Source organism: Somniosus microcephalus, chromosome 12 (assembly GCF_052327205.1).
Source record: "Somniosus microcephalus isolate GS21.2 chromosome 12, FLI_Smic_1.0, whole genome shotgun sequence".
NCBI lineage: Eukaryota > Metazoa > Chordata > Chondrichthyes > Squaliformes > Somniosidae > Somniosus > Somniosus microcephalus.
This window is the reverse complement of record NC_140998.1, coordinates 16,945,106-16,970,247: the sequence shown is the minus strand read 5'-3', so window position 1 is coordinate 16,970,247 and position 25,142 is coordinate 16,945,106. Positions and strand designations below refer to the sequence as shown.

General features: G+C 46.1%; 1 protein-coding gene across 7 annotated transcripts in view; it reads right to left on the bottom strand.

Moving 5' to 3' along the window:
• The window catches only part of ttc7b (tetratricopeptide repeat domain 7B), a 499,428-nt gene that overhangs the window by 199,838 nt on the left and 274,448 nt on the right, over positions 1-25,142 (bottom strand). For 3 of the 7 annotated variants that reach the window (XM_086002622.1, XM_086002620.1, XM_086002621.1), the window contains 2 exons: positions 12,053-12,199; positions 4,075-4,215 (listed from right to left, as the gene is read on the bottom strand). In XM_086002622.1, coding sequence (XP_085858748.1) covers positions 4,075-4,215; positions 12,053-12,199 — 288 coding nt within the window. Of the gene's footprint in view, positions 1-4,074; positions 4,216-5,718; positions 5,842-9,764; positions 9,805-12,052; positions 12,200-25,142 lie in introns of those variants that run through there. The other 4 variants (XM_086002623.1, XM_086002624.1, XM_086002625.1 and 1 more) reach the window with 3 other exon arrangements.

Below are 25,142 nucleotides of genomic sequence, written 5' to 3'. Positions count from 1 at the left end.
TCCCTCTTTTCCACTACCTAGGTTCCCATCCCCCTGCCAAATTAGTTTAAATCCTCCCGAACCGCCCTAGAAAATATTACCCCGAGGACATCGGCTCCCTCACAGTTCAGGTGTAGACCGTCCCCTTGGTACAGGTCACTCCTCCCCAAGAACTGGTTCCAATGCCTCAAGAATTTAAATCCCTCTCCCTTGCACCACTGCTCAAGCCACGTATTTAGCTTATCTATCTTACTCTCTCTAAACTTATTAGCTCGTGGCACTGGTAGCAATCCAGAGATTACTACCTTTGAGGTCCTACTTTTCAATTTAGCTCCTAACTCCCTAAATTCAGCTTGTAGGACCTCCTCCCTCTTTTTACCTACATCGTTGGTACCTACATGTACCACGACAACTGGCTGATCCCCCTCCCCCTTCAGAATGCTCTGCACCCGCTCCGAGACATCCTTGACCCTTGCACCAGGGAGGCAACATACCATCTTGGAGTCTCGGTCTCGGCCACAGAAACTCCTATCTATCCCCCTTACAATTGAATCCCCTATCACTATAGCCCTATCCCTCTTTTTCCCGCCCTTCTGTGCAGCAGAGCCAGTCATGGTGCCCTGAACCTGGCTGCTGGTGCCTTCCCCTGATAAGTCATCTCCCCCAACAGTACCCAAAACGGTAAACCTGTTTTGGAGGGAGATGACCGCAGGTGACTCCTGCACTACCTTCCTGCCTTTACCCTGCCTTTTGGTCACCCATTTACTGTCTGAGCTAGCCTTTACCTGCGGTGTGACCAACTCACTGAATGTGCTATCCACAACATCCTCAGCATCGCGTATGCTCCAGAGTGAGTCCATTCGCAGCTCCAGCGCCGCCATGCGGTCTGCTAGGAGCTGCAGCTGGACACACTTCCTGCACACATAGTTGTCAGGGACAGTGTCCCTGATTTCCCACATGGCACAGGAGAAGCATGACACGGGTCCGAGCTGCCCTTCCATGACTTAACCCTTACAATACCCTTTTATTTACTACGATTTAGCTTAATTATTGAATTCTACTTAGAATAAGTTTGTGAAAGTACTCACCAACCAGTCACCTACCTGTTTTCTGGTGTTGTATTTTCACTGCCGCCTCCTGTCCTGGAACCTTTTCCACCTAGGTTAGGCTCCTGAAATAAAATAAATTGAACCTACCTTTTCAACTTCCCCTAACCCCTAAAAGGTTAGAGGAGGTGGAAGGGTGGGAGACACTACACTGTAGTGTTTCGGGTTTAGCAACAGCTCCACCTATATAAGAGTTACTGGCCTCCTGCTCTCCCGACTGCACCAGCTGTGAAAGAAAAAGCCCGCGAAAGGTGAGCTTTTAAACTCACCAGTTACTGGCCTCCTGCTCTCCCGACTGCCCCAGCAGTTACTGGCCTCCTGCTCTCCCGACTGCCCCAGCTGTGGTCTCGGGCCTCGCTGGTCGCCGGGTTTTCTCCCGAGCTCCTCCTCGCTGCTCCCGCTGGTCCCGACTCCGCCTCCACCCGCTGCCGATGCCGCACTGGGGCCTACCTGAGCCTCTGGGGCCTCTTGTAGTCGCTCTGCCGCTCAGCTCCGCCTCCACCCGCTGCCGATGCCGCACTGGGGCCTACCTGAGCCTCTGGGGCCTCTTGTAGTCGCTCTGCCGCTCAGCTCCGCCTCCACCCGCTGCCGATGCCGCACTGGGGCCTACCTGAGCCTCTGGGGCCTCTTGTAGTCGCTCTGCCGCTCAGCTCCGCCTCCACCCGCTGCCGATGCCGCACTGGGGCCTACCTGAGTGTAGTCACTATTGTTTTGTAGGCAAATGCAGCAACTAATTTGCACACTGCAAGGTTCCACAAACAGTAATGAGACAAGTGTCTAGTTAATCTGTTTTGGTGGTGTTGGTTGAGGGATAATGTCGGTCAGAATAGTGCCGCGGGAACTTTTCCATCCACCTGAGCAAGTAGATGGGGCCTTGATTTAATATCGCATTTGAAAGACAGCACCTCTGACAATGCAGCATTCCCTCAGTATCAGCTAAGCCATCTGGGGATTACTGTCAATTGACTCTGAAATTCGCAGATAGCCCTTTCAGCCGATAGTTTTAGGAACAGGCAAACAAATTCGGCAGCATAAACAGCTTCCAAACTTTTTGCCTATTTATTTGTTACCAATTATGTAACTGTAACTCAAAAATCAGCAGTTGCAACACTGACTTTGAAACAAAAAGAAATAATTTCAGTAATATTTTTAGATCAACAAATCTTGAACACTGGAACCTGTAATTATCAATAAATAAATAGACCAACCACTCGTGTTTCCTCCTGTAGAAGCTGCTTCTCGTTTACTTGATTGTATATTCCTTTCTTTGGTTTTAACCGATGCTCCATTTAATTTGAACAGCTAAAATATACCAGCATAACACATTCTCCAGTATACCAGATAACCCTCCTCTCCTTATCAAACAGCACGTCAAGTGCAAATATACAGACAATCATGGAATTCAAGACTCTCCAATACCTTTCATAGTGTTGTTGCTTCCCAGATGCCCATCTATCCTGCACTCATTTGAATCCCTTCAATCAGGTTCCCCGCAGCACCAAACAGCCCTAACTAAAGTAATGAATGACATTCTCTGTGACTGTGGCACATTATCCCTCCCTCCGCTTCCTCTCTGCAGCCTCAATCACACCATCCTCCTCCAATGCTTCCCCTCTGCTGTCCAGTTCGGTGGGACCGCCCTTACTTGGTTCCACTCTTATTATCCAATCCTATCCAATTGTAGCCAGAGCATCTGTAGAAATGGCTTCTCTTTCCAACCCTCTATTGTCACCTTGGGAACCCCTTCGCCCAAGGATCTATCTTTGGACCCCCCCCCCACCTCCTCTTCCGCATCTACCTGATGCCCTCTGGCAACATCCACGGACATGGGGTCAGCTTCCACATGTACGCTGACGGCACCAAGCTCTACCTCTCTGGACGCCTCCACTGCCTCTGTACTATCCAACATCCAGTCTTAGGTGAGCTACAATTTTCTCCAGCTAAACACTGGGAAAACCAAAGCCATTATATTCAGTTCTTGCCACAAACTTCATACCCTTGACACCGATTCCATCCCCCTCCCCGTCCCGTCACAGGCTGAACCAGACTGTTTGCAACCTCAGCGCCATATAGGAACCCCAGCTGACCTTCTGACCTCATATCCTCTCCATCACAAAGACCGCCTACCTCTACCTCCGTAACATCACCCGCCTCCATCCCTGCCTCAGCCCATCTGCTGCTAAATCCTCATCCATGCCTTTGCCACCTCCAGACTCAATTACTCCTATGCTTTCCTGATTGGCCTCCCATCCTCCTCCACCCTTCGTAAACTACAAATTGTCCAAAACTCTGCTGCCCACATCCTTTCCTACACCAAGTCTTGCTTGCCCACTACCCCTTTTCGAACTGACCTGGATTTAGTTCTTGATTCCCCCAATGCCTGAAATTTAAAGTTCTTATCCTTGTGTTTATATCACTCCATTGCCTTGTCCCTCCCTATCTCTATAACCTCCACCAGCCTTACAACACCCCCCACCCCCGAAATCTCCATTCCTCAGACACCAGCCTCCTGTGCACCTCCCTACCTTTCTCCCACCATTGGCAGGCATGCTTTAAAGCCTCCTAGGACCCCCACTCTTGACTTCCTTCACTAAATCTCTCTCCTCCTTTAAGACCTTCCTTAAAATCTACTTCTTTGACCAAAGCTTTTGGTCTACCCTTCTAATCTCTTCTTTGGCTTGGTGTCTCTTTTTCCTTGCACCTTGTGAAGTTTTTCAATGCTAAAGGCGCCATATAAATGCAAATTGTTGTGCATTGTGCAATACATGGTATAAAGCTCCTGTCATTGTAAAACCGCATATCTTCTGACTTACCAGGAGGACACGCTAGCAATGCTGCAGAATTTTGCAGAAAATGCTTATGTAGTTTGAAAAAAATGCATGTGTGTGTGTTGGGAATGTTACTTTGCATCTTTTTAACCGCACTTGCATTCCGCGGCTGAATACAAAATAGAATTCAAAAGAGCGGCACAGAATCACCGCAAGTTAACCTGCGTGCAACCAGATCTGAGCCAGGGTCATCCAGGGGTGCATCGGCCCCTGCTTGGGCATGCTGCTCTGCAAGGACGAGGCCACCTCCGACAGTGCTTGCTCCACTCTCGAGGCTGCGATCGACGTGGCGTGCACCGAACCTGCAGGGGGTGCAAAAGAGAGAGACGGCCATCATTAACACTGATAGCAGGCCAAAGTTTCACGAGGACTCAAAATAGACGCACTAACGAGATGGTACAGTACTTCACATCGTCAGACTCAACAACCACACACTGAAGCAGCCCCTCACCTGCCAATGCTAAGCTGCCCTTTGTAGAAATGTATCAGGGGTGTTAATGTGCCTGAAAATCTACCTCTTTGACCAAGCTTTTGGTCACCTGTCCTAATGTCTCCTTTTGTGATTCGGTATCAAATTGTTGTCTGATTACACTCCTGTGGAGCTGTATAAATGCAGGTTGTTTAGTCGGGATTTCTTTTTAGTTTTAGCTGAATCTGCACTGGGCAAGAAACTAAAAGGATTTAGAGCTGTATTTTTATTAGCTGGCTGGAGAAATGTTAATTAAATTATATTATGATATACAATTAAAAAAAAAAAATTCTTATGAATGGAAGTAAACGAGACTGCAGATTCTGTAATTGAGGACAACTAAAAATGAACAGGCCGCCATTTACTTCTTCTCTAACAGAATGAGATTAATTGATGATTTCTGACAGTATCAAACCTACTCAAGATTTGCTTCCAGCTAAAGCCTTTGATAGGCTCACAGTGAAAGTAAACTGCAGTCGAGCCCAGAAATGCGATGGTTTAACTGGATTTATTTTCGGCTAATTTCTGGTTTGGGCAACAGCCCCATGTAGATGCTGCCTACATTGCCTCTGTGTATATCCCGCTGTGTGTGCAGTTATACTGCAGGTACTGTTTTACAGAGTGTATACCCGCTGGCGCTGAGTTCTGCTGTTATCTCCACACCTCTCCCAAGCCCAGGAACCTGAGTTACTTTTATTTTTAAAACATTAGTAAAGTTTAAAAAGTGCCCATGTCGGATTGCCTTGAAGTTAGGGCTTTACCAACATTACACTGCTTGCAGTTATACTGGTTCGTACAGTGTGAAATTAACTCGTTGAGCTGATCTTATATCCAAACTCAAATCTAAAAGCTCTCCGTTAACCTGTAAACTGGCTGCACTTTATAGGCTGGTTACTCCCTCCATGTACAGAATGGCATTACCCTACTTGCTTATGCATGAGTCTGTCTCTTGAGTAGATACACAGTCTTCCTACGCTCCCACAGGAGTTATTAACGCAGTGGGTTGCCCGTGAATGGAGGGGAAGGGTGTGAATTGTTGCGCACTGTTTGTTATTTACCCCACAGTGACCCCCTGCTGGAGGACAGACATGTCTACAGTCACTTGCCCAGCAGCTAGAACCCAGAGTGCGCATTCAGAAAGCATGGAGAGGGCTCCATCAGGATTAAAAATACAAAAGAAAACTGAGTGTCTTGTGGCCAGGAAATACATTATTATGCTGTGTTTACAGTCAGACATGGGATCCAAACCAAAAAACCCCACAAAAGCTGTATGTAAAATATTCTGAATACCTTTAAGCAGGGAACTACTGCCAGTATAAATTCAGGTGCGCCTTACCTTGGGTGATAAGATATTATGTAGAAGCTGAAACGTAACCCCTTGGAATAGATCTTGACTTTGTGCGATAGTGTAAGATGGCGAATAGCGAGTTGGCAGCCTGTTTTACATCTCTCCCGATCACTGAAGTCAATGGAAATAAAAATGGGGACAGACATAAACCGAGCTGCCGACTCGCTATCACCCTCCTTTCTACACTATCACACAATGTCAAAATTACCCGACTTGTGTCTAACCCAGTAGGCCTATTTCGAGCCACTGCTGTACTGAGGGAGGTGCCATGTTGCAAGGTATCCAGATGATATCTGTTGTTGTCCCCCCCCCCACCCTTTGCTAGCCAGTTCCACAATGGGACCGTCCCAGTCTGAGAGTGTGGGGTTCTGATGAAGGCACCAATTCGAACCGTTTATCATCTTCTTTCAGATGCTGATTGCCCCGCTGTGTATTTCCAGCATTTTCTGCTTTGATTTTTATGATTCTTTCACTGTTCAAAAAGATTTGAAATCTACGGGTTTAACATTAACACTTTAATTAGGATCACGTAGGATATATGGCCAGAAACAGGCCATCTGACCTAACCAATCCATGCCGGCATTTATGCTCCACTCGAGCCTCCTCCCTTAAATACTTCTATACTATTTGCCTCAACCACTCCGAGGTAGCGAGTTCCACATTCTCACCACTCTCTGGGTAAAGAAGTTTCTTCTGAATTCCCTATTTGATTTATTGGTGACTATCTTATATTGATGGCCTCTAGTTATGCTCTTCCCCACAAGTGAAAACACTCTCTGTATCCACTCTATCAAAACCATTCATAATTTTAAAGACCTCTATTAGGTCACCCCCCAGCCTTCCTTTTTCAGGACAATAGAGACCCAGCCTGTTCATCCTTTCCTGATAGGTATACCCTCGCATTTCTGGTATCAACCTTGTAAATCTTCTCTGCACCCTCTCCAGTGCCTCGATATCCTTTTTATAATATGGCGACCAAAGTTCAACATAAGTTTAGCATAACTTCACTACTTTTCAATTCTATCCCTCTAGAAATAAACCCGTGTGCCTGGTTTGCTTTTTTTATGGCCTTGTTAACCTGTGTCGCTACTTTTAGTGATTTGTGTACTTGTACTCCGAGATCCCTTTGCTCCTCTGCCCTATCCAGACTCGCACCCTCCAAGTAATAAGTGACCTCCCTATTCTTCCTACCAAAATGTAACCTCACATTTATTAGTGTTGAATTTCATTTGCTAATTAGATGCCCATTCTGCAAGGTTAACATCTTCCTGTAATTTGTTGCAGTCCTCCTCAGTATTAACTACCCCCCCCCCCCCAATTTGGTGTCATCTGCAAATTTAGAAATTGTGTTTTTGATTCCAAAGTCTAAATCGTTAATAGAAACTGTGAACAGCAGTGGTCCCAGCACTGATCCTTGTGAAACATCACTACCCATCTTCTGTCACTGTGAATAGCTACCCTTTACTCCTACTCTCTGCTTCCTGTCTTGAAGCCAGCCAGCTATCCATTCTGCTACTTGTCCCCTGGCTCCGCATTCTCTGACCTTATTCATTAGCCTATTATGTGGTACCTTATCGAAGGCCTTTTGAAAATCTAGATAAATTCCATCTACTGCATTACCCTTGTCTATTCTCTCTGTTACCTCTTCAAAAAATTCAATGAGGTTGGTCAAGCAAGACTTTCACTTTTGAAATTCATGCTGACTATTCATTATATTATTTTTGCCTTCTAGATGTTCTTCTATTTTCTCATTTATTAGAGATTCCATTATTTTTCCTACCACTGATGTTAAGCTGACTGGTCTATAGTTCCCCGGACATGTTCTATCTTCCTTCTTAAATATAGGTATAATGTTAGCTATCCACTAGTCCTCTGGCACCTCTTTCCTAGATTCTTTTAAAATGTGCGGATGTTATCTGAGGAAGGATGTCCTTATCTGAGGAAGGATGTTCTTGCCATGGAAGGAGCTCAGCGAAGATTCACCAGGCTGATACCTGGGATGGCAGGAATGACGTATGAGAGATTGGGTCGATTGGGCTTGTACTCGCTGGAGTTTAGAAGAATGAGGGGGGATCTCATTGAAACTTATAAAATTCTGACAGGACTGGACAGACTAGATGCAGGAAGGATGTTCCCGATGGTCGGGGAGTCCAGAACCAGGGGTCATAGTCTAAGGATAAGGGGTAGGCCATTTAGGACAGAAATGAGGAGGAATTTCTTCACCCAGAGAGCGGTGAACCTGTGGAATTCTCTACCACAGAAGGCAGTAGAGGCCAATACATTAAATATATTCAAGAAGGAGTTGGATATATTTCTTAAGGCTAAAGGGATCAAGGGGTATGGGGAGAAAGCAGGGACCGGGTACTGAATTTGGATGATCAGCCATGATCGCATTGAATGGCGGAGCAGGCTCGAGGGGCCGAATGGCCTACTCCTGCTCCTATCTTCTATGTTTCTATGTAATCCATCCAGACCAGGGTTTTTTCCTCTTTGAATTTGGTTAGTTCTCTTTTTATTTTAAATGCAGTTATTTCATTACTTATTGCATGATCCAATGTCATGTCCACCTGTTCTATCTCCCTGGTAAGCACTAAAGCATAGTAATTATTTAATATTTCTGCCATCTCTATCACGGCCTGTGGTATTATCCTGTCCATCCTAGTGGCCCTATTTCCATCCCGACCTTCCTTTTTTGATTGATGTGCCTGTAAAATATTTTACGATTTCGTTTTATGTTTCTTGATAACTTAATTTCATAGTTCCTCTTTGCCTTCCTAATTGTTTTTTTGACTTCTCTCCTAATCGCTTTATATTCTCCCTTAGTTTAAAAAGGAATAAGAGGAGTACAGTATACATTGGTCTAAGTAAGCTTCGGGAAAACAAAAGTCGATAAATAAACTAAAACTAGAAAATTAAAAGTAATATAAGGGTTAAGTCATGGCAGTAGAGCTCGGACCTGTGTCATGCTCCTCCTGTAACATGTGGGAAATCAGGGACGCTTCCTGTGTCCCTGACGACTATGTGTGCAGGAAGTGTGTCCAGCTGCAGCTCATGTGGGACCGCATGACGGCCCTTGAGCTGCAGGTGGACTCACTTTGGAGCATCCACGATTCTGAGAGGGGTGTGGATAGCACATTTAGTGAGTTGGTCACACCGCAGGTTAAGGCCAGCGTAGACAGTACATGGGTGACCAAAAGGCAGAGCAAGGGCAGGAAGGTAGTGCAGAAATCCCCTGGGGTTGTCTCCCTTAGCAACAGGTTCACCGCCTTAGGTACTGTTGTCGGGGGGGGTGACACATCGGGGGAAGGCACCAGCAGCCAGGCTCATGGCACCATGACTGGCTCTGTTGCAAAGAAGGGAGGGAAAAAGAGTGGCAGGGCTATAGTAATAGGGGATTCGATTGTAAGGGGAATAGATAGGGGTTTCTGTGGTCGCGACCGAGACTCCAGGATGGTATGTTGCCTCCCTGGTGCAAGGGTCAAGGATGTCTCGGCGCGGGTGCAGAACATTCTGGAGGGGGAGGGGGAACAGCCAGTTGTCGTGATACATGTTGGTACCAACGACGTAGCTAAAAAAAGGGAAGAGGTCCTACAAGTAGAATTTAGGGAGTTAGGAGCCAAACTAAAAAGTAGGACCTCGAAGGTAGTAATCTCTGGATTACTACCAGTGCCACGTGCTAGTAAGAGTACAGAGAACAGGATAGTTAGGCTAAATACGTGGCTTGAGCAGTGGTGTAAGAGGGAGGGTTTTAAATTTTTGAGGCATTGGAACCAGTTTTGTGGTAGGTGTGACCTATACAAAAGGGACGGTCTACACCTGTGCAGAGATGGAACTGATGTTCTCGGGGTAATTTTTGATAAAGCAGTTCGGGAGCATTTAAACTAGTATGGCAGGGGGCTAGAAACCTATGTAGTGAAATAGAGGAAAGTGAAAGGCAGACAGAAATAAATGATAAAAGGGTGAGGAACAAAAAACAAAGGGCCAAACTAATTCATAAAAAATGTGAGCATAAAAAAAGCCTGAGGGTTTTATACCTTAATGCGAGAAGCATCAGGAACAAGGTAGATGAATTAGCTGTGGAAATAGAGGTTAATAATTATGATCTAATTGGGATTACGGAAACATGGTTGCAGGGTGAGCAGGGCTGGGAGCTTAACATACAGGGGTATTCAGTATTTAGGAAGGATCGACAAAAAAGAAAGGGAGGAGGGGTAGCATTGCTAGTAAAAGAGGGGATAAATGCAATTGAAAGGAAGGATATTAACTCAGTTAATACAGAATCTATATGGGTGGAGCTAAGAAATAGCGAGGGGCGAAAAACATTAATAGGAGTGGTATATAGGCCTCCAAATAGTAAAATAGAGGTTAGGGAGGGCATCACGAGGGAAATTAGAGAAGCGTGCAATAAGAGCACAGCTGTCATCATAGGTGACTTTAACTTACATATAGATTGGACTAGCCTAATCAGTAAAAATAATGAGGAGGAGGAATTCCTTGAGTGTTTGAGGGATGGTTATCTGGATCAATATGTCGAGGAACCAACTCGGGAACAGGCTATATTGGACTGGGTACTGTGCAATGAGAAGGGACTAATCAGTAATCTTGTTGTACGGGGACCCTTGGGTCAGAGCGATCATAACATGATCGATTTCTCACTCGAAATGGAGAGCGAAGAAATTGACTCAGAGACTAAGGTCCTGAATTTAAACAAGGGGAATTATGATGCCATGAGACGGGAACTGAGTAGGTCTGAGTGGACAACGTTCCTGGGAGGACTGGAGGTAGATAAACAATGGCAAACATTTAAAGATAGAATGACAAAATTGCAAAAATTGTTTATACCAATCTGGCATAAAAGGAAATCTAAAAAGGTGACTCAACCGTGGATAACAGGGGAAATTAGAGACAGCATAAAATCCAAAGATAGGGCGTATAAAATAGCCAAAAAAAGCGCCAGAGCGGAAGATTGGGAACAGTTTAAGATAGAGCAAAGGAGGGCAAAGGGCATAATCAAGAGGGGCAAAATAGCTTACGAAAACAAGCTGGCGGAAAATATAAAAACTAACTCCAAAAGCTTTTATAAGTATATCAAAAGGAAAAGACTGGTGAAAACCAAAGTTGGTCCATTGCAGTCAGATACGGGGGAATATATAATGGGAAATAAGGAAATGGCAGATCAACTAAATGCATACTTTGGGTCAGTCTTTACGAAGGAAGACACAAAAAACCTCCCTGGGATATCGGGAAAAATAGGGACATTGGCAAAGGAGGAACTGACGCAAATCAATATCTCTAAGGATATGGTGTTAAGGAAGCTAAAGGGATTGAAGGTGGACAAATCCCCAGGGCCTGATAACATGCATCCTAGGGTACTGAAGGAGGTGGCCCTAGAGATAGCGGATGCACTAAGGATGATTTTTCAGAATTCATTAGACTCGGGAACAGTACCGATGGATTGGAGGGTAGCTAACGTTACCCCACTATTCAAAAAGGGGGGTAGGGAAAAAGCAGGTAATTACAGACCTGTAAGCCTTACATCAGTTGTGGGCAAAATGCTGGAGTCCATCATTAAGGATGAAATAGCGGAGCACTTAGCAAATGGGGACAGGATAGGACAGAGTCAACATGGATTTACAAAGGGTAAATCGTGCTTGACTAATCTATTGGAATTTTTTGAGGGAGTAACTGGTAGAATAGATGGGGGAGAGCCAGTAGATGTGGTGTACCTGGACTTCCAAAAGGCCTTCGATAAGGTCCCACATAAAAGATTAGCATGGAAAATTGAGGCTCATGGGATAAAGGGGAAAGTTTTGGCGTGGATAGGGAACTGGCTGTCAGATAGAAAACAGAGAGTTGGAATAAACGGCTCATTTTCTGAATGGCAGGCAGTAACAAGTGGGGTACCACAGGGATCTGTCCTGGGCCCCCAGCTGTTCACAATTTACATTAATGACCTGGATCAGGGAGTCGGATGCAGCATTTCCAAATTTGCAGACGACACTAAACTAGGAGGGGGGGTGGGCTCAGAGGAAGAGACCAGGAAGCTCCAGAGCGATTTGGACAGACTGGGCGATTGGGCGGATAAATGGCAGATGCACTATAATGTGGACAAGTGCGAAGTTATCCACCTTGGGTGCAGGAACGGGAGGGCAAATTATTATTTAAATGGCAATAGATTGGGAGAGGGGGAAGTACAGAGAGACCTGGGTGTTCTTGTACACCAGTCACTGAAGGCGAGCATGCAGGTGCAACAGGCGGTCAAGAAGGCAAACGGTATGCTGGCCTTCATAGCAAAAGGGTTAGAATACAGGAACAGGGATACCTTGCTGCAGCTGTACAGGGCACTGGTGAGACCACACCTCGAGTACTGTGTACAGTTTTGGTCGCCTCATCTGAGGAAGGATGTTCTTGCCATGGAGGGGGTGCAGCGGCGATTCACCAGGCTGATACCAGGAATGGCGGGAATGACCTATGAGGAGAGACTATGTAGTTTAGGGATGTACACACTGGAGTTTAGAAGATTGAGAGGGGACCTCATAGAAGTGTATAAAATTCTGACAGGTCTAGACAGACTGGATGCAGAAGGAATGTTTCCCTTGGCGGGTGAGAACAGAACTAGAGGACATAATTTAAGGATAAGGGCTAAACCATTTAGGACAGAGATGAGGGGGAATTTCTTCACTCAGAGAGTGGTGAACCTGTGGAACTCATTGCCACAGAGGGCAGTGTACGCCAGCTCATTAAATATATTTAAGAGGGAATTAGATATATTTCTACGGGCAAAAGGGGTTAAGGGTTACGGAGAGAAGGCGGGGACGGGATACTGAATTAAAGGATCAGCCATGATCTCATCGAATGGCGGAGCAGGCACGAAGGGCCGAATGGCCTACTCCTGCTCCTATCTTCTATGTATCTATATCTATGTAATATATTTTTCCTGGACTCTGTTGAACACCGTTTTAAATGTTTCCCATTGCTGTTCTACATCAAAAACTTTGTTTTTATTTGCTATTACTTTTAAGTTTCAAAATTAAAAGCATTCGTGAGGTTGCCTTAAAACACCCCAAAAAGCAAAATTTTAAATTCTACCAGAAATTATGCAATAAAAAGGGAATATCTTATATTTTTCTTCATATAGTTAACATATTTAAAAACAATTGATAAAATTTCTATGGCTTCTTAGATTCATATGACTGATGCGTTAAAATAAATAGTTACCTTTTAGATGTGATATATCGTGTGTATCTAATGCTCCAGTTGGCTATGTTACTTGGTTATATTCTCCTACTTGGCTGGATTAACATTTCAATCAATAAACTTTTAACTGCACTAACGTTTTCTGCTGATCGAGATCTGAATGTAACAAACATATGACTCATGCAAAATAAATAGACTTGAGAGCTGGACAGGCAGAGAGAGACAAACAAAGCGGCTGTGTGCAGACCAGCAGCAGCCCAGCAATGCTAAACAACCGCACAACATCAGCCTCCGAGCACATGCGGGGTGGGGGAAAAACAGGGAGTGCAGACTGCGTCGCAGCACGAGACGGGCAAGAGTAGCTGTGTTTAATAAACTGAGATCAATATTGCTGGCCAAGTGCATTCAGATCTCATGCTAGTGCAGGGCCTGAGGAGGCAGAGCACGGGAGGGGGGACAAACAGCGGCAGCCTTGGGTCGTAGCACTAGAACACGCTACTGCTGATGGGAGAGTCAGCGTTCACATTCGAAAGTGGACGATAACGTGACTGAATCGAATCAGTAGGGCTGTAAATGAACTCTTACTTACAAACAGAAAAAAGGGAGAAAAAACCATGAAAGTAAGCATCTGGAGGGTTGCCTTCAAACAACAAATCAAACCAGCAATTAAAATCTCATTAAAACCTCCTGCAAGTAGATTTGAGATTATTTTCAATATTAAAAATAAATAAAGTGTTGCTGACCCATTCTTGCGTGTACGTTCAACCTTTAAGTAACCATGAGATTGAGGGAGGAAATGGATGGCAGCCACTTTAGGGCAATGCTATGGCAGATTCAAATATGGATGCATCTCCATCTCTCCTGATGGCACTGAAGGAATACGGCACCGCAGCCCTTCAACACCTCGCCTAAATGGCTGTTCTTCACGCGTAATGAAGGTCAACAGGCTGTTCGACTGTGGAGAGCATCAGGGCCAAATCTGAACCTGTCCTCACCGGACATCCACATTCATACTTTACTTTTTTTTTTTAAAACAGGAGACCAGGAGCCGGGACCCTTGCCATTTATAGCGCAGAGCTGTAGTAGCATCCCTACTGCTGCCTGGCTGAGGTCAGCTTAGCATGATCGTGGGATCGAACCTGGGACATTCCTGGTCTGCATAGCTCAACACCATACTTACCAACATTGGGGAGCTCTGGCATTGAAATCCTTTCCCGCTGTTGCAGAAATGCACATTAGGAAAGCAGGTACATGCCTGCTAACAAGCACTGCTCATTAATGTAGCTGGATCGCATGCCTTCTCTTAACTGAAGATAAGACAGGGCATTTGAAAGCCTTTTGCTGTGAAGCAGAATAAATTGGTGGCCCATGGCTGCGTGTGTCACGGGTCCACACCGTTTATTTATACATAAGGCCAAACAGAATGAAACGCGGAGATCTGCACTACCCGATAGCACGCAGCAGTTTGTTGTTACAATTTACAAGATAGATTCTGCCCTCCCTCTCTTGAAGCTTCTACTCATTGAGGAGGTACAGCTCCAATGGGCGTCTGCTACCTTGCTCAAGTGGCCATTCTTCATGGGTAAGCCTAGACAGGGTGTGCCAGCCAGCAGGCTATTCTTCTGTGAGGGGCTTCACAGCCTAGCGCAATCCTGTGCTCACCGGATGCCCATACACATGCACTTCCAGGAGAGGTAACTGGATCAGGAATGAGAATTCTGGCCAATTTTCCCCTCCCTAACCCACAGATGCCGAGGCCAATCGAACACTAATTGTTATGGAATCAACGTTGTCCACAAAAAGTTGCACACTAGCGTCCAATAGACAGTCAGAATACTTCATGGGCTTCCTCCTCCTCTCCCTGCTTCATTCCAGTTCTGTTGTCATGAGCACTTGTAGACAGCAATGTCTGGCTAAACCTTTTGCGGATTTCTCATTGTAAAACTTCCTTTCAGATGTCACTGGGATTTCAGTGAAGCAAAAGGTTGCGTGCATCTGACATTTTCATCTTACGTCAACCAGAACAGTGACGAACATGCAGTACAATTACAGGTTTTTCTCCTTGCAAACTGGGATTGTGTCAGGAGAAAGTATTTGGAGCTGTTTAACACTAAGGTGAAGTACTGGTGGTCACAGGTCGGTCACTGGTACTTGTAGTGGTGGAAGTACTTTGAGGTGACTAGAGTTGATAACTCTGGTCAGACATATTCCTAGAGGTTTCATCACTGCTGCCCCGCCCGGTCAAATGGCATTTTTTCCCCACATTTTCAATATTTTTATAACTAATAAAACGGAAGTATTCAAAGAAAATTTAAAAACACAGCATTCATTTTTTTAATGCCCCTATGATTTTCCTCCTGGGTTGCCCAGGAGATTCATCTTTAATGCCTCGGGACTCCAGGGCAATCCTGGAGGGATGGGAACCCTAGAGGTGATGAATTAACAGCATCACACAAAAGGTGTATTGGCACAACATCAACTTGCATTAGTTTAGGTTTTCTCTATTCCAATGCCTACTGACGCCTGTACACTAAATCTCCAAACTGGGCTACATGCAGCCCGAGGCCTGGCAAACCCCTCCTCGAAGCTCAGGCACTCCGTGCAATCTGCGCTTACATTTCCATTTTGAATTTTGCGGGGCTGGATGTTTGGACAGGGCTGCTTTTAGCAGCTGCATATAGTGACACTACTATCCCCGGTCAGAATGGAGATGATTGGATAATTCCCCCGTCAATCAGGCCCGGAGACTGCACTGCTGCAAGTGGCTGGGACTGATTTTAATCGTATTCAGTAACTATCCTCCACTCACTGCATTTTGCTGGAGAAATCACCCTGCTTTTATTGGGAAACGTTGCTGCAGTTTCGGTCATGAGTTTTGTTTGCTGTAGTTCGTATAGACCCTTTTTTAAATGGACTCTGTAGTCTGTTTGCTACAGTGTGCTGTTTAAACAGACTCTGCTGAGTAAATAGATTTTCTTTGCTGTAAGATATACTATTTGCTGCGAATCCTGCCATAAGTTTCCTCATTGGCTGACACTATTCAACTCACTGGCTGACACAGTGGTGTCAACAGACAGTCTGGTTTTTAGCACTGTTGCTTCACTGGTGGATCAATCTTAAATCGGAACACAGAGAGCTGTTAGTATCAGCAACGTGGGATATATGGGAATGAATGGAAATAGGGATTTCGAATTTGATGGGGTTGGTTTTCCTGTTAGGAGTGTGTGGGCAGTACTTATTTTCCAGGCATTAATGACAGGAATTTGGAGCAAAGATCAGTAACATCTGTTTACCGCCTCCTTCATACTGACCCAGGATTTCCAGGGCTTTCCCAAAGGAGTGGACCTGGACCCGTGCTGGTAATTGGCGCAGGACAAGTGCGCCCATGGAAATGAAGCCCGGGAGTGGGGGGTCCCATCTCCATTTCCCCAACCAAAAGATACCCAGACTTGGGGTGGGTCTTAATTCTGGGACCCCTCCAACTGGAGGGTCTGATGGGGCCAGGCAGCAAGGTGAAAAAAGCCCAGAAGTGAGCAGCCTTTTTTTTTTTTGCAGGGATCCTTGGGATCCTATGGTCAGCTGGTAATGTTAGCCATGGCTCAAGTGGGGAGCACGATCCGAGTCGAAGGTCGTGGTTTCAAGTCCCACTCCAGACTTGAGCACAAAAATCTAGGCTGACGCTCCAGGGCAGTACTAAGGGAGTGCTGCACTGTTGGAGGTGCCGCTTTTCGGATGAGTCATTAAACCAAGGCCCCATCTGCCCTCTCAGGTGGACGTAAAAGAGCCCATGGTACTATTTTGAAGAGGAGCAGGGGAGTTCCCCCTGGTTTCCTGGCCAATATTTATCCCTCAACCAACATCACTAAAAACAGATTATCTGCCCATTTATCTCATTGCTGTTTATGGGATTTGGCTGCCGCATTTCCTACACTTCAAAAGTACCCGATTGGCATGTCCTGAAGTCATGAAAGTTGCTATATAAATGCATCCTTCTTTTACATCCTCAGTTCCTGGCACAAGGCCCAGTGCTAGGGGGTGCGACCAAGCTGTGAACGACCAGACTCAGGTACTTTGAGGTCTGGACTGGTGGTCCACACTTCAGGCGCCCTGTGCCCCAGACAAGAGGGCAGGGCCATGAAATTTGGTCCCTATATCTGTCCCACACGCCCCCTGCACCCCCCCCCCCCACCGCACCCCACCCCCCCCACTCCCGGCCACCTCTGAGGCTCATTGGCTCACATAGCTATTCAGGCCAAGACGACAAAAAGCTTGGACATTCAATTGTTTTCAAGTATATATCCAATTGGACAGCTCTTTCACAGAGCCAACATGGGCACTGTGGGCTGAATGGCCTCCTTCTGTGCTGTGTGATTCTATGATCCACGCACTAAATGAGCCCAGTGACATCACCGGGAAAAGCTTTCAGATCTGAAGCCTCCGAAATAAAGATTCAACAGAAAAAAAATGAGCACAATGTATAACTGGAGTCCGCTATTTCTGGTAGTGCTGTTGCTGTTCGGAGAAACATTTGCATATTTTACATGTAAACAACTGCTTGTGGCAGCAAGTTAAAAATGAAAGAGGATCCAACCAAAAATTCAAAACACATCTCCGATCTCCCACAAGGGTTCCATTGGAAACAACCCACTCTCTTAGCCCCTGATCCATCTAGAATCAGACAACACAGAAGGAGGCCACTGATATGAAACAGCATGCAAGTATTGAGTGGAGTTAGTTGCCACAAAGATACCCGAGTGTCCTTGGGACCTCCCTTTTGTTTGGGTATCAACAAACAGTAATTAAATGAGAAATAGAAACAGAAAATGCTGAAAATTCTCAGGTCGGGCAGGGTCTGTGGACCAAGAAACAGAGTTAATGTTTCAGGTTTCTCCCTCTCCACAGATGCTGATTATTGCCAGCATTTTCTGTTTTTGTTTCAGATTTCCAGCACCCGCAGTATTTTGCTTTGTATTAGTAATCAAATGAGAGATTGCTATCGACTCATGTCACATAGCATACGCCCAATATTCCCTTTAAGCTGCGCGGCGCTCAGCAGGACCAGAGCACCCGGTGAGCCGGCTTTTAAATAGAAAATTTTGAATGGTCTGCGCAGCCCGTTAAAGGGGCTGCATGGACCAAAAGAAATTTAGAGGGAATATTGCATACGCCCCCCTCACACAATGGACAAAACAGCTTCCTGTTCTGCATATAAATGCAGGCTATCTGTTCTAATTAGATTAAAAAGTATTGTCCCCTCAGGTTGCAGCCTTTCACTTCAGGCACAATAAATCATTCTCACCCACTTCTACAACTGTCCCAAGGACACTCGGGTATCTTTGTGGCAAATAACTCCACTCAATACTTGCATGCTGTTCCATTTCAGTGTGACTGCACGCATACACCACAGTCACGTCTTCTGGGATGAATAAGAAGCAATGTTAATCTTTCTAGGTTTCTCTCTGTCACTGTTGTTTGTCAGACTTCAGCATTAATAAACAAGACACATTTATGCAGGCCTAGTACAATAATGAAATTGAGCTCAAATCCATTTTTTTGGAACAGTCCTGTTTTTCAAACAGATAGATAGGCTGAGAGGATGCGTCAGAACTGCAATAAATATCTCCCACAAAGTGAAGCTGACTGGATAGCTCAGGAGTGACAAAGTCTTATTAGTCTAATGAGTGGAGACGCCGATCACAAAGTGAGGCTGCCTGGACTCTATACATTTGTGGTCGTACGGTGGCATTTCCCCACTGGGGCAGCGGACCCCACCTTCAAGGTGTGCTTTCTAGAATAATGGAGATCCAACCTGTGGTGTTCCAGGGGAACTGCAGACAAGTGGGTCGATCTGAAGGAGGTCATCGTCAGTAGCTGATTTGTTGCCTTATTTTTGTGTTGCAGTTCAGTGCCTGGGTTTCAGCCGCAGTGGAGAGGCACTTTTAGATTTTTTTATTTGTTCATAGGATGTGGGCGTCGCTGGCAAGGCCCGCATTTATTGCCCATCCCTAATTGCCCTTGAGGTGGTGGTGATGAACCGCCTTCTTGAACCGCTGCAGTCCTTGTGGTGAAGGTGCTCCCACAGTGCTGTTAGGGAGGGAGTTCCAGGATTTTGACTCAGCGACGATGAAGGAATGGCGATATATTTCCAAGTCAGGATAGTGCGTGACTTGGAGGTGATGGTGCTCCCATGCGCCTGCTGCCCTTGGGAGCACCATTACCTCCAAGTTTCCCTCCAAGTCGCACATTATCCGGACTTGCTCTTCGAAAGAGCCAGCGCAGACTCGATGGGCTGAATGGCCTCCTTCTGTGCTGTACTATTCTATGATTCGTAACATGCTGAAAGGGCAACTGACTGTCAACCGGTCTTTTAGGTGCCAAGGAGTAACTGGGCTCACCCGAGTTAAGATGAACAACACACAACTAATCCGCCACATGATCAGTAGTCCGAATCCCATGGCACTATTTGAAGAGCAGGGAGTCCCCCAGGCCAAGATTCATCGCTAGCACAAGGAATAGTTGAGGCGACCAGCATTGATGCATTTAAGGGGAAGCTAGATAAACACACGAGGGAGAAAGGAATAGAAGGTTATGTTGATGGGGTTAGACACAGGGGTGGGAGGAGGCTTGAGTGGAGCATAAACACCCCAGCATGGATCTGCTGGGCCGAGTGGCCTGTTTCTGTACTCTCAATGCTATGCATCATTGCTGTTGGCAGTACTGGTGCCAGAGAGGCACCAACACATCCTCCCCAAATCATTTCATTATTTTAATGGATGTGAGCTGGATTTAAAGCCAATGAATGATCACTACACCTTGATGTGTGAAAGGGTGCCTTCAATGTTGATATTCTAACAGAGCTAGGGTAGTTAAATCAAAATCCTTCAATAGGTGTACTGAAATTATGTCTGCCACCATGCAGTTCCAGCAACCGGTTTGAGGAATTGCTGGTACCAGTAATTGAGTATTTCACTGTTTGCTGGAGCGGCCCAGGACCACTCCTTTTTTTCACTGCCCGAGTAAACTGCTTAGCTTTCTGATGTTCTCGACAGTCGCTGTAACTGCATGAATCTGCAACAAAAAGCTTGTACCTGCAGGGAAAATATTAATTCCTTCATTAATAAAAAAAAACCACTTAGTCGAGTAGATGGCGCCTCTGGAGCAGGACAAGTCTTTCTCTGTCTAGTCTTCTGTCACACGGGGAAATGGATTGGACCAATTAAACTGAGTTGAAAACAGGTCACGCCAGCTAATTGAAATGAGGAGAAGAATCCCACAGTGTACGCTTGGAATTGTTATTTGTCCTTTTGTTTCAAAACACTGTTTCCCCGTGTACAAATAGAATATAAACAGTCCAGGTCAGAATCAGTATCCTGCATCCTGATCTTCACAAAGTGCAACAACAATCCTAACCTCAACCTATCAGCCTAATGTTTCCATTCATGATTCTTTACCAGACCTCTCACAGCTAAGGCTCTTTAATTATTCCACAATACAGATTCATTCATGTCATTAATGAGATTTGTGCTCAAATTACCCTTGCAACCCTCATTGAGATACCTTTATTCCTCTGCCTCCTTAGATCTGTGCTTGGACTTAGTCTTAAAACAAAGGGACTTACATTGACTACATCTTAAAGCTGAAACACGATCAAACTTGTAATTAAATCAAACATTATGCCAGCAACTCTACTGAGGACTCAGTTGGTTAGTGCACTGTCCATTGTTGGGAGCTGAGCCAGCAAACTAAAGGTGGTCATTGGTTTAATCCCTGGTCAATACTGAGTTAACTGGCCTCAACTTGGGTAGCAGTAGGAGTGCTACAATTGGCCCTACTGCCTTGGGTTTGGGGCTGAGGGGGGGGGGGGTCGGGAATCCCCAATGTGTGTTTGGTTGGGGGGGGGGGGGGTGGTGGGGGGAGGGTGTGGAAATCAGTTTGGGTCCTGCACCAGATCACCAGTGACCCTTGCTGGAAAGCGCACATGTAACAGGCAAGGATAGGATGATTCTTGGTGTGAAGACATCCCCCACATTTGAATAGGACACTCACTGTCTAAACTCACACAAAGAACGGTCGCTCGTGTGAGATACAGGAGGGGAGCTGGTGCTTATGGGACTGTACTGTAGCACGAGGAGTGGAAAAATAGTCAGTCAGACTGCTCCGAAGGAATCACCACCCAATATTGCACAGTACTGACTGAACACAATGACTTATAATACAGAGCTTATATTCAGACATCGGAAGTTTCTAAGTGGGATTATGGTGCAGAATAGAACGTACCATTCTTCAGCCAGAAGTGCCGAGTGGATGATCCATATCGACCTCCTCCTGAGATCCCCACCACCACAGAAGCCAGTCTTCAGTCAATTTGATTCATTCAACGTGATATCAAGAAACAGCTGAGCGTACTGGATATAGCAAAGGCTGTGTGCCCCGTCAACATCCCGGCTGTCATGCTGAAGGCTTGTGCTCCAGAACTAGCCGTGTCTCTAGCCAAGCTGTTCCAGTACAGCTATAACACTGGCATCTATCCGACAATGTAGAAAACTGCCCAGGTATGTCCTGTCCACAAAAAGCAGGACAAATCCAATCCGGCCAATTACCACTCCATCAGTCTACTCTCAATCATCAGCAAAGTGATGGAAGGTGTCGTCGACAGTGCTATCACGTAGCACTTACTCACCAATAATCTGATCACTGATGCCCAGTTTGGGTTCCGCCAGGACCACTCGGCTCCAGACCTCATTACAGCCTTGGTCCAAGCATGGACAAAAGAACTGAATTCCAGAGGTGAGGTGAGAGTGACTGCCCTCGACATCAAGGCAGCATTTGACCGAGTGTGTCATCAAGCAGCCCTCGTAAAACTGAAGTCAATGGGAATTGGGGGGAAAACTCTCCACTGGGTGGAGTCATACCTAGCACAAAGGAAAGTGGTTGTTGGAGGTCAATCATCACAGCCCCAGGACATCACTGCAGGAGTTCCTCAGGGCAGTGTCCTAGGCCCAACCATCTTCAGCTGCTTCATCAATGACCTTCCCTCCACCATAAGGTCAGAAGTGGGGATGTTCACTGATGACTGCACAGTGTTCAGTGCCATTCGTAACTCCTCAAATAATGAAGCAGTCCATGCCCGCATGCAGCAAGACCTGGACGACATTCAGGCTTGGGCTGATAAGTGGCAGGTAACATTCGCACCACACAAGTGCCAGGCAATGACTATCTCCAACAAGCGAGCATCTAACCACCTCCCCTTGAGATTCAACAGCATTACCATCGCCGAATCCCCCATCATCAATATCCTGGGGGTCGCCATTGACCAGAAACGTAACTGGACCAGTCACATAAATACTGTGGCAACAAGAGCAGGTCAGAGGTTGGGTATTCTGCGGCGAGTGTCTCACCACCTGACTTCCCAAAGCCTTTCCACCATCTACAAGGCACAAGTCAGGTGTGTGATGGAATACTCCACTTGCCTGGATGAGTGCAGCTCCAACAACACTCAAGCAGCTCGACACCATCCAAGACAAAGCAGCTCGCTTGATTGGCACCCCATCCACCACCTTATCTGAGGAAGGATGTTCTTGCCATGGAGGGAGTGCAGCGAAGATTCACCAGGAATGACTTATGAGGAGAGATTGGGTCGATAAGGCTTATATTCGCTGGAGTTCAGAAGAATGAGAGGGGATCTCATTGAAACTTATAAAATTCTAACGGGACTAGACAGACGAGATGTAGGAAGGATGTTCCCGATGGCGGGGGAGTCCAGAACCAGGGGTCACAGTCTAAAGATAAGGGGTAAGCCATTTAGGACAGAGATGAGGAGGAATTTCTTCACCTAGAGAGTGGTGAACCTGTGGAATTCTCTACCACAGAAGGCAGTTGAGGCCAATTCAGTAAAGATATTCAAGGAGTTAGATATATTTCTTAAAGCTAAAGGGATCAAGGGATATGGGGAGAAAGCAGGGACAGGGTACTGAATTTGGATGATCAGCCATGATCTCATTGAATGGTGGAACAGGCTCAAGGGGCCGAATGGCCTACTCCTGCTCCTATCTTCTATGTTTCTATGTTTAAACATTCACTCCCTCCATCACCGGCGTACCGTGGCTGCAGTGTGTACCATCTACAAGATGCAATGCAGCAACTTGCCAAAGCTTCTTCGACAGCACCTCCCAAACCCGTAACCTCTACCACCTAGATGGACAAGGGCAGAAGGCGCATGGGAACACCATCACCTCCAAGTTCCCCTCCAAGTCACACACCATCCTGACTTGGAAGTATATCGCCGTTCCTTCATCATCGCTGGGTCAAAATCCTGGAACTCCCTGACAGCACTGTGGGAGTATCTTCACCACACGGACTGCAGCGGTTCAAGAAGGCAGCTCACCACCACCTTCTCAAGGGCAACTAGGGATGGGCAATAAATGCTGGCCTTGCCAGCAACGTTAACATCCCATGAACGAATAAATAAAAATGAAATCAATGAGAAGCATTAAGCATAGGAACAGGAGTAGACCATTTAGCCCCTCGAGCCTGAGATCATGGGTGATCTGCAACCTAGCTCCATATACCTGCCTTTGCCCCATATCCTTTTAATACCTTTAGCACCAGCTTCCATTTGCGGAAGAGAGTTCCAAACTTCTACCACCCTTTGTGTGTAGAAGTGTTTCTTAATTTCACTCCTGAAAGGCCTGGCTATAATTTTTAGGCTATCCCCCCCTAGTCCTAGACTCCCCCACCAGCAGACACCGTTACAATTACTGAGCTTCCCCGATGGTTCAGCTAGTTTACATAGCGAGTAGCTGTGCCATGCAGACCAGCGCGATCCCAAGGTTTGATCGCCTGTGTGTGCTGGGTTACCTTAGCTCAGCCAGGGCAGCTACAATTAGCTTCAGTGCCTCATGGGTAGGGGAAAGGGAAATAAAATTGGTCAGTCATCTCTCTCCTGGTCTCCAGCTGGTAACTCCCACTTGGAAAGTGCTCGTGTGGACAGGATTGGACTTGACCCTGACCCCCACCCCACCACCGTGACTGAATTACCTGCAGACGTTCACATCCAAGTCTCAAGTATTAATAACGGGCACCTGGGTGAGGGACTGGAGGGCGCCCAGTGCCCGTGTAAATGTACCCCGGCAACAAAATGCTTTTTGGATTGAGTATAGGAAAAAAAAAATTGGCAAGCGTTAGTTTCAGTTGCTAGCAATCTGAGTGTTTAAACAGTAAAATTATTAACCTGTGTTTAACAGCGACTTTGAGTGGCTGTAAAATGGGTACTCAGTTCTCAGAACTGACTCGAATCTAATCTACAACTTCCTGTTGTTGCCGCCAAACAAAATGGACTGTCTCCTGCTGCAGTTCATGAAATACCTAATCACTGATGCAGCACAAATTCTGTCATTTTCCCCCTGCTAGTTTCTCTCCTTAATTTAGTCCTTCATGTCTGCACCATCTTCCGTGCAGGATAATCCAGCCCATTTATGCTATCGGTTCAATTCCTTGTTTGATCTAATTGGCAACATGATTGAGCCGTTAATGAGTGTGCCCATCCCTGGAATGGTTCACTCCTTCCCCTCCGCAGGTAAGCAGGCCAAGATTGGCAAAGGTCTCTGTGATTCCCCTCCCCCCACCCCCAAATTGGACAGAAGTGTGCGCATGTGAGAGCGCGCGGGCGCGAGTGAGCATGTGTAAGAGTGTGAGACAGGGTCTGTATGACAGAGTGCGTGCGAGTGTCTGTGTGCATTTGTGCGTGTGACAGTGTGTGCGTGCGTGCGCGCGCGAGCGAGACTGTGTCTGAGTGTGTGAGGGATTGTGCGCGCGTTGGGTGTGGAAACTGGATTCAGATACTTATTTTTCTTTTTTAACATTTCAATTCTTTCTTTCCCTTCCATTTTCATTCTTTTTATCCAGTATGTCCCAGAATCATATTTCTCTCTTGCTTAAATTGTTGGAGTTTTGTTTTCAAAGACTGGGCAGATGCTGAGCTACAGAATTGTCACAGAGGAGACAGTCTGTAGTTAGCAAGCCCCGATGTTCAGGAGGACAGGGTCTCAGGCTCACAATGAGATGACAGGAGGGGGACAGTAAAGACCATTTACATAGAAACATAGAAGATAGGAACAGGAGTATGCCATTCGGCCCCTCGAGCCTGTTCCGCCATTTAATGAGATCATGGCTGATCATCCAAACTCAGTACCCTGTCCCTGCCTTCTCCCCATATC